Source organism: Diabrotica virgifera, chromosome 3, assembly GCF_917563875.1.
Source record: "Diabrotica virgifera virgifera chromosome 3, PGI_DIABVI_V3a".
In the NCBI taxonomy this organism is placed as follows: Eukaryota; Metazoa; Arthropoda; class Insecta; order Coleoptera; family Chrysomelidae; genus Diabrotica; species Diabrotica virgifera.
In genome coordinates, this window is record NC_065445.1 from 26,369,386 (window position 1) to 26,382,471 (window position 13,086).

At 31.3% G+C, this 13,086-nt stretch overlaps 1 protein-coding gene across 2 annotated transcripts in view; it reads right to left on the minus strand.

Annotated features, from left to right (window-relative positions):
* Window positions 1-13,086, minus strand: part of LOC114331953 (cytokine-like nuclear factor N-PAC) — a 167,261-nt gene that overhangs the window by 105,893 nt on the left and 48,282 nt on the right. For both annotated transcript variants that reach the window (XM_028281644.2, XM_028281643.2), the window contains 2 exons: window positions 9,748-9,945; window positions 2,047-2,223 (listed from right to left, as the gene is read on the minus strand). In XM_028281644.2, the coding sequence (XP_028137445.1) occupies window positions 2,047-2,223; window positions 9,748-9,945 (375 nt within the window). The remainder of the gene's footprint in view (window positions 1-2,046; window positions 2,224-9,747; window positions 9,946-13,086) is intronic.

Sequence of the window (13,086 nt, forward strand, 5' to 3'; positions counted from 1 at the left end):
ATCACATATTCTGGGACCAAAAATAGTTCGATTGAACCTAACTTACTTTAGTACAAATATGCACACAAAAAAAGTTACAACCCTTTGAAGTTACACGATAAAAATCGATTTTTTCCGATATATCCAAAACTATTAGAGATTTTTTAATGACAATGGACATGTGGCATTCTTATGGCAGGAACATTTTAAAAATAAATTATAGTTAAATTTGTGCACCCCATAAAAATTTTATGGTGTTTTGTTCCCTTAAACCCCCCCAAACTTTTTTGTACGTTGCAATTAAATTATTATTGTGGTATCATTAGTTAAACACAATGTTTATAAAACTTTTTTACCTCCTAGTATTTTTTGGACAAGCTAGTTTTTATCGAGATATTTTGAATATTTGTCAAATCCACCACATATTTGTATACTGTTACGTACGATTGTAGAGACCTGGTAATAATATAATGTTGGTAGTAATATAATGTAATAATATATTGGTAATATAATAATATAATACCATAATATTCGATACGCAGACGACACTGTACTAGTTGCAAGAACAGTAGAAGAATTACAACGATTACTTACAAACATAAATATTGCTTGCAACAATTATGGCATAAACATTAATATCAAAAAAACCAAGTATATGGTCTTCAGTAAAATCATGACACAACCAGCACATATTAGTATAAACGGCATTCAAATTGAAAAAGTATCAAGTTATAAATACTTGGGAACTTTAATAAACGAAACTGGAGACCAAAACAATGAAATAAAAAGACGTATCGAAATTGCCAGGGCCACCTTCATAAAGATGAGAAAATTCTTCTGCAACAGAGATATAAGCATCCCTCTACGATTAAGAATGCTAAGTGGCTACGTATTTAACACGCTATTATACGGTGTACAGGCCTGGACTCTCAAACAGAACAACATAAAAAATATTGAAAGTTTCGAGATGTGGTGCTACCGTCGAATGCTGAAGATAAGTTGGGTTGAAAGAATCACAAATCTTGAAGTAATACGGAGGATAGGAAGAGACCCAGAAATTTTATTAACGATAAAACGAAGAAAACTCGAGTATTTGGGTCACCTGATGAGAGGTCATAAATACGCATTACTTCAAAATATAATGCAAGGAAAAATAGAAGGAAACCGGAATCCAGGCCGTAGAAGAATGTCGTGGATGCGGAATTTGAGAGAGTGGTTTGGCTGCACCACTAATGAACTTTTTAGGTCAGCTGTAAACAAAGTCAGGGTAGCCTTGATGATTTCCAATCTCCGATAGGAGTGGCACAAGAAGAAGAAGAAGGTAATAATATGAATTTTTTTTTATAAATTACAGTTTGAGGTATATTTTGAATCATATTAGAAAAGAAGCCACATCTCGAAAAAAGGTGCCTCATCGGAAAAATACTAAGAGACAAAAAAGTTTTAGAAACATCCTGTTTAACTAATGGTACCGCAATAATAGTTTAATTGGAACGTACACAAACATTTGGGGGGTTTAAAGGCACAGAACCCCCATAAAAATTTTATGTAATCATATTAAAAAAGAAGCCGCATCTCGATTAAAGCTGGTCTATCGAAAAAATATTAAGCGACAAAAAAGTTTTAAAAACATTGTGTTTAACTAAGGGTACTACAATAATAATTTAATTGGAACGTACAAAAAAGTTTGTGGGGGTTTAAGGGAACAAAACCACCATTAAATTTTTATGGGGTGCACAAATTTAACTATAATTTATTTTTAAAATGTTCCTGCCATAATAATGCCACGTGTCCATTTTCATTAAAAAATCTCTAATAGTTTTCGATATATCGGAAAAAATCGATTTTTATCGTGTAACTTCACAGGGCTGTAACTTTTTTTGTGTGCATATTTGTACTAAGGTAAGTGAGGTTCAGTCGAACTATTTTTGGTCCCAGAATATGTGATTTAATTTATGACCTGTATTTTTGTTACACCCTGTATACTTCCAGCAGTATAGGCGTAACTTTTTTTGTATTTGCAAAAGTTGCTATCTAAATAATTTTCTAAAGAAATGTTTCACTTACCTTTTTTGTCGTCCTGTTGTATATATTCACCTTGTGTCCGGAGTTAATTAAGTTCTTAACGATTCCCGTGCCCATAGTACCTAGTCCTATGAAGCCAAATTTGAGTGTAGAAGGATTTATATTTTTTGTCTCCAGCAGTTTTGATGACACTCCTAAATTAAAGTCAGTATCTTCTTCCTACAAGAAACAAAAAACATTAATTTATATCGAAAGATATCCAATGAATTATAATTTAATAAAATATAATATATTGTTTGTAATCGTTGCTTAAATTCTTCTTGAAGTGGACTGTATCTTTTTTATTGCTAGTTCAACGTTGTTTTTGATGTAATTTGCAAATAAAAATCAGCATGACAAATTTTGCAAGCAAGCAAGCATAGTGATTTAACCCAGCCTGAGAGACTTGCTCACCCCTAGAGAATGACATTCGGGTGATACAATTCATTGGGGCGAGGAGGATTAACTCCCGTAAGCAGGAATCACTCCACCCCGCTTCAATGCTCCAGACCATCCACTTACCCCCCGATAGCACTCTGATGCGCTATAGGGGCTCTCAATCAGCAAAGTGCTTATCATATGGGAGTCTTGGGTACACGGACTCCCATATGAAATCCTACCCCGATCAATGCAGGCCAGCGTGAGGCGCTCTATTCTCGCTATCTCTAGTGACTTATCTTCGATCTGTTTTGCTTGCTCGGGCGCCGAGTCCCCGCTCTGGGCTATGTCCAGTTCGGTGGCTCGGCGCTCGAGGATGTGGGCCCCTCATGCCCGTTTTTTGGGTTTTGTTACTAATATTTTTTTTTGTGGCTTTCGCCTATTGTTAATATTTTATTGACTTGTTTAGTGGCTGAAGCCGTTTTTAAGTTTTTTGTATATTTTTTTTGAGGGATGTCTGAAACGTATAAAAATCAACATTAATAAATATAATGAGATGCCAAAGGTGAGCAAGTTGTCTTCTTTTGATAGAGCCTACGATTATCTAGCCTTTATTATATATTTACTAATATTTGCTGTTTGGGTCTCCTGTGTTTCCATCTATGGTACACATCATACCTTAATATCTCTTGCAGGATCCGGTTTGGGTGGTCTTCTAGCTCAGCAAATTTTGTTCTGGCTTTTTCCTCCATAATATCCAGTACTCTTATTTGTTTTAGGTCTCTAAATAAGAACCGTTCGGCGACGTATCTGGGCACGTTTGCAGCTTCTCTGAGGCAGTTGTTGTGTGCAGCTTGTATCTTCTTTTTGTTACTTTGACTTGTGTGACCCCATGCAAGAGATGCGTATGTAATTATTGGCAGTATAATGCTATTTATCAGTCTTAATTTTGTTTTCATAGCTAATTTGCTTCTTCTTCCTGTGAGTCCTCTTATTGCCGCTCTGGCCGCTGCTGTTTCCTGGACTGTTGCGTTGACATGTGATGAATGTTAGACCTTGGTCCATTGTGACAAATTTTGAAACTGCTTTTAATCGTGGATGACATAAGAGTGTTCTGTCAGGTCAGGTTGACAAAATACAAAAATTGAATATATCTAAGGGTGGCGTGTGCCTAATTACAAAGTCGAACAAATAAAACAACTAACTTAAATCTATAGTTTTTAACATATATGGAATTCATAAAACGTTAAATTTTTTGATATAGTTTCGATTTTTGAGCTCATCCCCTTCACCTCCAAACAACCCTTTAATTGGTTTAACTTAAGAGAAAAATTAAAATATATCGTATCACGGATAAGTCATATAGCGTATTCGCGGTGTGCAAGTACTTGGAGGGGATACGAGAAACGATGGTGCGAGAATAGGGGAGAAATATTGCAACTTTCTTAAATAATTCATATTGTCAATTGAAATTGTCAAATTGACGTATATTTCATACCTACCGTCATTGAAGAAGAAAAACTATATATTGCTCCACAATATTGATATGATATGCAATTATTATATAAAGGTAACTTTAATTAATTGTATTTTGCTTGCAGTACTGCATTTTAATAACTAATTTTATTTACTACATACAATTGTTTACGTTTTAATAACATAACCTGAATCTTATTTTTTCTAACATTTTTTCTTCTTATTATTTTTTTGGACTATGGCCTTGATAATTATCCAGTAACCAGGACTAATATAATTGGCCAATATAATTAAAAGTGTGAATAATGTTGCTGAGCGTAGAAACCAGGTGTCGCTTTGCCGAACTTGCATGGTCCCAATACACTCTCACTCTAAGAAGAAACTCTTAATAGACAAGCGACACACCCCCAAAAAAACGCTTATTTCTCGAGGTACTGACCACGGTGTAGTGAATGGCTAATTTTTGTCATACTGTATGTTTTTGATGGTGCTTAAAACGAAAATGAGGTTTATTTTGAATTTAGGGAAACATTGTCAAAATCGCAATTTTACCCTAAAAATAAAAAAAAGAAATCACTTTTTTTGCGTTGAACTTACTACAACTTTTGTTCCATTTTAAGCGTTATCAAAACGGAAAACGCGTTCCAAGATTGCGGCTTTAATTTTGAATATTTTGTCGAGATATTTGGCACACATATTCGTAATATAGTAAAGAATGGCGGTACAGAGCCCAATTTGAGAAATATGTTAGTATGTGGAAATTACTCTATAATTAAATACACTATAAAAAACGTGCCTGTACCGCCATTAAGATGAACAAAAAAATACACTTTCTTCAAATAAACTTTTTATCTCATGCCTAGATTTTGTGTTACATTGGAACTACTAAAAATTTTATCTCTAACAAGAAATCGAACATATAACTAATAACTGATTAGGCAACACAGAGAAATTGTCACTGTCATTTTGACAAACCTGCGTCAGATTTCTTAGTGTAATAGCACGATTCTCTTATCTGTTCTGTTATCTGTATCGATATCTGTTCCATCCGATAGTGTTGATCCATAGGGAAGTAGTGTTTATTTTTTATAATTAATTAATTAATTATATTTTTGTGTAATAGAACTAAGTTGTTGGATTATTTGAAAAAATAGATTATTGTTAATTGTGCGTTTTACCTACTTATAGGTAAGTAACTTTTACGTAAAAATATTTTAAATTCTAATGAGAGTACACTGGCGGGCAAAAAATTTAGGTCACTAGGGGAATTATACACGTTTGATGCCTTGAATTTCCTAAACCTGTTGTCCGATTTGAGTGATTTTTTTAGTATCTTATAGCTTTATTATTTAAGAATCTCAATGTATTAATATTGTTGCTAGACAGGTAAATGTCATTTTATACCGGGTGTAACAATCATACTGTGTTTTTTCCTTAAAGTTCGGAACACTCTGTGGAATATTATAGCATAGATAAAATATTGAAATTAAAACCTGATTGTAGCCTTAGGCTTTCTTAACATTTTCTTCTTTGATCCATTTGCTTATGTTGGATAATAAAAAAGTTAGGTACTTTTAACAACTAGCGTTCTTCATCAATACAGGGTGTTTCTAAATAAGTGCGACAAACTTAAAGGGGTAATTCTGCATGAAAAAATAATGACCGTTATCTTTATAAACGAATGTCCACAAATGCTTCATTTCCGACATACGGGATGTTGAATTTTTTCTTACAAACTCACAGTTTATTTGTTGCTGTAAAACCGGCTGAGATATGCAACTGAAATTTGGTGGGTTTTAAGAGGTAGTTATTGAACATTTTTTGACATACAATTAAAAATTTTATATTCACCATTGGCGTGCATACGGGATGTATCTAAAATATTTATAACCGTATGCACGCCAATGGCGAATATAAAATTCTTATTTGTATGTCAAAAAATGCGCCATAACCACCTCTTAAAACCTACCAAATTTCATTTGCATATCTCAACCGGATTTAGAGCAACAAATAAACTGTCAGTTTATAAGAAAAAATTAAACATCCCGTATCTCGGAAACGAAGCATTTGTGGACATATCTTTATAAAGCAAACAGTCATTATTTTTTCATGCAGAATTACCCCATAAAGTTTGTCGCACTTATTTAGAAACACCCTGTATTGATGAAGAACATGGCTAGTTGTTAAAGTACCTAACTTTTTTATTATCCAACATAAGCAAATGGATCAAAGAATAAAATGTTAAGAAAGCTAAGGCTACAATTGGGTTTTAATTTCAATATTTTATCTATGCTATAATATTCTACAGAGTGTTCCGAACTTTAAGGAAAAAACACAGTATGATTGTTACACCCGGTATAAAATGACATTTACCTGTCTAGCAACAATATTAATACACTGCGATTTTTAAATAATAAAGCTATAAGATACTAAAAAAATCACTCAAATCGGACAACAGGTTTAGGAAATTCAAGGCATCAAACGTGTATAATTCCCCTAGTGACCTAAATTTTTTGCCCACCAGTGTATATAAAGTTTTAGGAGGATTTTTTATTCTAGAAATATCATCAATAGTTTAAAATTTAAATAAAAAAAACCAAAATACACACTTTTAATAAAATTTTCACCTATTCTGGTTTATTTTTATAAATATTTATTTACCAATAATAAAATTGTTTTCTATTACTTCAATTTGTAGCGCCTATGAGTATATTGTCACAATATTTATCTTTGTCACAAATTGTCACAATATTGTCACTGTTGATATCTAAATATGATACTATTTCCCGAAGTAACATTGATGATGCGCTAATGTTGCCTCTCGATATTTTTTTATGAAATTTTTATGGTATATATTATATATATGTCTCACCTTCCTGAAGACCTGAATGGGACCTGTTTCAAGCTTCAGCCTTATTCTAATAAAATTTATGAATTCTTTTAAGTAAAAGGTGCAGATTCCTGAATTGCAAAGTTTAATCGCAAAAGTTGAATGACAAAATTTGAAATTTAGCCTTTTAATCACGTTTATATTAAAATATAGAGTACAAAGAAGTTTTCTGGAAATTTATAGATCAAAATGTTTATAAAAAAACCGGTGCTAAAAGTCAACTTTTAATGTTGACGTTATAAATTCCCAAAATAACGCTTATTTTTCGAGATACTGACCATGTGTGGTGAATAGGGCTTTTCATTTACAGTCATTTGTTTCGAGCTTCTGTCATATGTCGTATAATCCGTGTATATTAATATTATACAAAGATTATACAACATATGACCGAAGCTCGAAACAAATGACAATCGATGAAAAGCCCTATAGCTAATTTTGGTCTTACTTTATGTTTTTGATGGTGCTGAAAACGAAAATGAACAGTATCAAAATCGCAATTTTACCCTAAAAATAAAAAAATTAAATCACTCATCTACCGTTTAGCACCTTCACAAACTTGTCTAACATTTTGTCATGTTTAGACCAGGGCGGATCTGTGAAAAAACGTCTATTTTTGGATGTGCGAGGTGGCATTCGGATTTTTGTAGATAAAGTTAGGTGGCAACTTCAACAATACTAATCGACTTATGCTTCTTCTCAAATATGCCCTATACATTTATAAAAAAATTAACATATTTAAACATTTCGAAAAACATCGATTTTTTTCTACTTTCTTTGCTTATAACTTTAAAACGATTCATTTTGGAACAAAGTCATACAGAAATAAAATAAAAATAATTGAATTTTGTATGATAAACGACTGGTCAAAAATGTCTTAAATTATTACCCTTTCTGCAAAATAGTAATACAGTGGAACTTGCTTATAGCGTCATTGAAGGGTCCAGTAAAAAAATGACGCTATATCAGAGTGACGCTATACAAGAGGTAGAAAAAAATGAGATTTTATCGAGGCAAAATTTTATTACAGCATTATTGCTGCATTTAGGATAAAAAAATAAGAAATAAAACCTATTATGTATATAAAACTTACATTTTATGAAAAAGTTCTCTAATGCTGAAAAAAGTCAATTATTTTCTTCTGCACAACCCTTTCCGAAAAATAAAATTTGCGAACCGGAAACCCATTGCACTTTATCCTTAATAAAATAAAAAAAAATGACAAGTGTCTTTAAAATTTTATGACGCTATAGACGAGGGTTACCTTATTTTTAGCCGATAAAACCGGGTTTTTATTAATGTTATTGAATAGGTTTTGGCCGGACCTATTAAAAATTGACGTTACAACCGAGATGACGTAACTACCGAGGCCGTAATATCCAAGTTCCACTGTAAATACAAAATAAGGGGGCAAAATAAGCCTGTTTTTATCCAATGTTTTCAACCACTTTGGTTGCAATTAGAACTTTCGTAATTCGCTTAGAAAATTCTTACAACACACTTAAATCGTTCACCAAAGTTCATTAAAATCGACCTGATTGATTTTGCAGAATAATTTTGCAATCTAAATTTGTTTAAAAAAGTTCAAATTTTTTAAAAACTTTCTGAAAAAAAAAGTAGACCATTTAGAAGTTTTCTATTTTTTTTACATAAAAAAAAGGTTCTCTACCTATCTAATACACTTTACAGAATTAAAATCGGATTATTTAAGCGGCTTCAGCACTGTTTTAAAGTTATAAACAATTTTTTGGCTTATAAACAAATACAGTGAGGACGTTTGAGTTGGCATAAATTCATTTTCTCGAGAATAGGTGCCTCTGGAGAAAAATCCCGAAACAGGTCGATTTTTATTTTTAAATTCCAATTTTTTGGTATATATATCATACTAGTGACGTCATCCATCTGGGCGTGATGACGTAATCGATGATTTTTTTAAATGAGAATAGCTCAATCGAAAGGCTATTCAATTTTGTATTCACTAATATAAACATTAACATAATTATGTATTTATACATGGCTTGAATTAAAAAAAAAATTGAATAAAATTAATCCCAATATTTAGATTACGTCATCACACCCAGATGGATGACGTCACTAGTATGATATTTATGACAAAAATTTATAATTTAAAAATAAAAATCGATCCGTTTCGGGATCTATCTCCAGAGTCGCCCATTCTCAAGAAAATGAATTTATTCCAACTCAAACGTCCTCACTCTATTTGTTTATAAGCCAAAATATTGTTTATAACTTAAAAACAGTGCTGAGGCCGCTTAAATATTCCGATTTTAATTCAGTAAAGTGTATTAGATAGGTAGAGAACCTCTTTATATGTAAAAAAATTAGCAAACTTCTAAATGGTCTACTTTTTGTTCAGAAAGTATTTAAAAAATTTGAACTTTTTTAAAAAAATTTAGATTGCAAAATTATTATGCAAAATCTATTAAGTCGATTTTAATGAAATTTGGTGGACGGTTTAATTATGTTGTAAGAATTTTCTAAGCGAATTATGAAGGTTCTAAGTGCAACCAAAGTGGTTGAAAAACATTGAATAAAAACAGTCTTTTTTGCCCCCTGATTTACTATTTATTGCTATTTTGCAGAAAGGGTAATAATTTAAGGCATTTTAAACTAGTCTATACAAAATTCAATTGTCTTTATTTTCTTTCTGTACGACTTTGTTCCAAAATGAATCGTTTTAAAGTTATAAGCAATGAAAGTAGAAAAAAAATCGATATTTTTCGAAATTTTTAAATATCTAAATTTTTTTATTAATGTTCCGGGCATATTTGAGAAGGAGCATAAGTCAATTATTATTGTTGAAGTTGTCACCTAACTTTATCTGCAAAAATCCGAATGCCACCTCTCACATCCACCTCAAAAAAGATCCGCCCTGGTCTCGTTTTTTCCCTATTGACTGGGGTAAAAAATTTCTACTGGGAAAATTTTAAAATCTTACTTACGGGTTCATCCATTAGTGCGTGTCTGTTTAAAATCTCCAGTCCAACGTCGCGACGATGCATCGCATCTGAACTGAGATCATGAAGTTTAGAGTAGTCGCGAACTCCGTTCTCTTCTAGCCTTGGGGACGATCTTCTAGATTTCTTAGACGTGGATGGTCCAGAACCATCATCGAGGCTCCTGCGCTTCTGTGTAGGTGTCTGAAACAATTAACGAGACTTAGTTAATTAAAGACATCATACGTAGGTAGGGAGTAAAATTGAAAAAAAAAACAGGTAAAAATTCGAAATATTAGTATGTATATGAATTTCTGATGGCATGGATCCTACAAAACATTAAAAGAATGCTACTGCTATACTGAATTCGCTCTACCGAGATTCACTTTGACACATTCGGAATAGGAAACATACAACACAAAAATTCCTACCTCACACTATTAACTGCTAAAATCAACTTAATCTTTCATTAAAAAAATAAGAATTATTAGAAATAGTGGGAGTGTCTACTAATCTCATAAAATTTTGTGGAGTTTATTTCTACAAAATATTTTTATTTTGTACAATAAATAATTTTGTCATTTGTTATCAATACATTATAATGGTGCAAATAAATAATTTTATTGAGTGGCGTATGGCTTATGTTATTTTTATGTCTGTTTACTATTAATAATATTGGATATGAGCAGGTGCGTTGGTTTTGTAGTAATTTCCAGTCACTTCTGACAACAGAACTTTTCAAAAAAGAAATTACTAACGTCAGTGTCAAAGTGAATCTCGATAGAGCGAATTCAGTATACCACAGACTACATAGTGGTACGGGTGCAGTTCAATACAATTATTGTTCAATTCAGAGATGCAGCCAACACAGTTATACTCTGGGCTAATTAGCAAAATACAAGGAAAAGTTATTTACCAGCAATTTTATTGCTGGGATCGAATCTTATGATTGTATATATTAATAATATAGGTATGCAAAGTCCGCAGATAGTGTGCTACATTTTTTATAAACAAAATGGCGCCCGAAAATCGTGTTTTTTCAATTTTTGCTCTATAACTCCAAAGATTTTAACTTTACACCAAAAACAACCAAATAAAAAATCACCGTAATTAAATTCTGCATAGAGACGTGTTTTTTTCGATTTACTTCGATGAATATTTTCCCAGGAAAATGCGGGTTTTTCCAACAAAATCTTTAATTTTAACTAAAATTTTAGATAAGTAATTGTTTATCAATAATTAAATAACTTGGTAGTATAAAAGCTCTTTTCGTACAGATTAAAATTCCAGAAACCGATGGAAATTGAATGAACAGCTTAGCAACAATTGAATTGTTAATTAAAAATTTACGGTCGCTATTATAACCACAATAATTATAATACATAAGAATAACTATGATTTTTGTATAGAAAGACACTGTACCTATCTAGTGTACTTTACAGAATTGAAATTGGACTATTTAAGCGGCCTCAGGAATATTTTAAAATTATAAACAATTTTTTGGCTTATAAACAAATAGCGTATCTCGGGAAATATTAAATAAAATTAAATCATAAAAACGGTATTGGAAATAAGCGGCAAGGCGCTTCTTTTAAAAGAAAAAACGTTTAATTTTGATGAGTGGTTCCTGAGATACAACCGGTCAAAGTTGACCGGCATTTACGGCAAAGATATAAACAATATGATCATAATTTTCGAACCATCACCTTTTCATTTTTGTCCTCTTTCTCCAAACCAATTTTCGTATCTTTAAAATAATCATAACATATATCATCATAATAAAAACTATCGATATTACGAGTGAAAATTGCCAAAAATAGCAAAATTTCAAACAAAAATTAGGTTGGAGAAAATGTAATAATCTAGAAGTTCAAAATCGGTATACGTTAAAAAAATACATTTTCTCGGTTTCCAATGGAGCAATTTTCTTCATTCTTTTTTTGTTTCCAAGTAACTCGAGTAGAGCCATCTAACTAACGCATTATTAAATGTCAAAGTTGCTTTTGTTTTGTTATAATACATTAATTTATTTATAAGAAAAGAAAACTAAATATTTTTTCCAGTTGTAGACTTTTTTAAATAAACTTACTACAAGTGTACCTTTTAACGTTAAAAACACAAATATTCTCATTTGAAAGCTGTATAATTATTTAAATAATTTTTATTTAAACAAATCAAGTTTTGTTATAATAAATAAATTAATTTATTATAACAAAACAAAAGCAACGTTGATATTTAATAATGCGTTAGTTAGATGGCTCTACTCGAGTTACTTGGAAACAAAAAAAGAATGAAGAAAATTGACTCATTGGAAGCTGAGAAAATGTATTTTTTATGTAATGTATTTAATATTTAAATGTAATTTTTTAATATTTAATTTTAATGTAATTTATTTAATATTTAAATGTAATTTTTTAACGTATTTACGTATAACCGATTTTGAACTTTGAGATTACATTTTCTCCAACCTAATTTTTGATTGGGATTTTGCTATTTTTGGCAATTTTCACTCGTAATATCGATAGTTTTTATTATAATAATATATGTTATGAGTATTTTAAAGATACGAAAATTCGTGTGGAGAAAGAGGACAAAAACGAAAAGGTGATGGTTCAAAAATTATGATCCTATTTTTTATATCTTTGCCGTAAATGCCGGTCAACTTTAACCGGTTGTATCTCAGGAACCACTTATCAAAATAAACGTTTTTTCTTTTAAAAGAAGCGCCTTGCCGCTTTTTTTTCCAATACCGTTTTCATAATTTAATTTTATTTCATATTTCCCGAGATACTTTATTTGTTTATAAGCCAAAAAATTGTTTATAATTTTAAAATATTCCTGAGGCCGCTTAAATAGTCCAATTTCAATTCTGTAAAGTACATAGTATTTCATGTGCATAACCGGTTTTAAAGCAATAAATAAATTGTCAGTTTTTAAGAAAAATTTCAACACCCTCTATCTCAGAAACGAAGCATTTGCGGACATAGGTTTATAAAGCAAACTGTCATTATTTTTTCATGTAGAATTACCCCTTGAAGTTTGCCATACTTATTTAAAAACACCCTGTATTGACAAAAACATGGCTAATTGTTAAAGTACATAACTTTTTTATGGCCAACATAAGCGAATGAATCAAAAAACAGAATGTTGAGAAAACATGAGGCTATAGTAGGGTTTTACTTTGAGTATTTTATAAATGCTAGAATATTCCACAGGTTGATGTGAAGTTAGAGAAAAAAAAAACAGTTTCCTTGGTACACCCGGTATACAATGAAAATTTACCTGTTTAGCAACAATATTATTACAGCGATATTGCTAAAGAATAAGGTTATAGTCTGGGCTGAT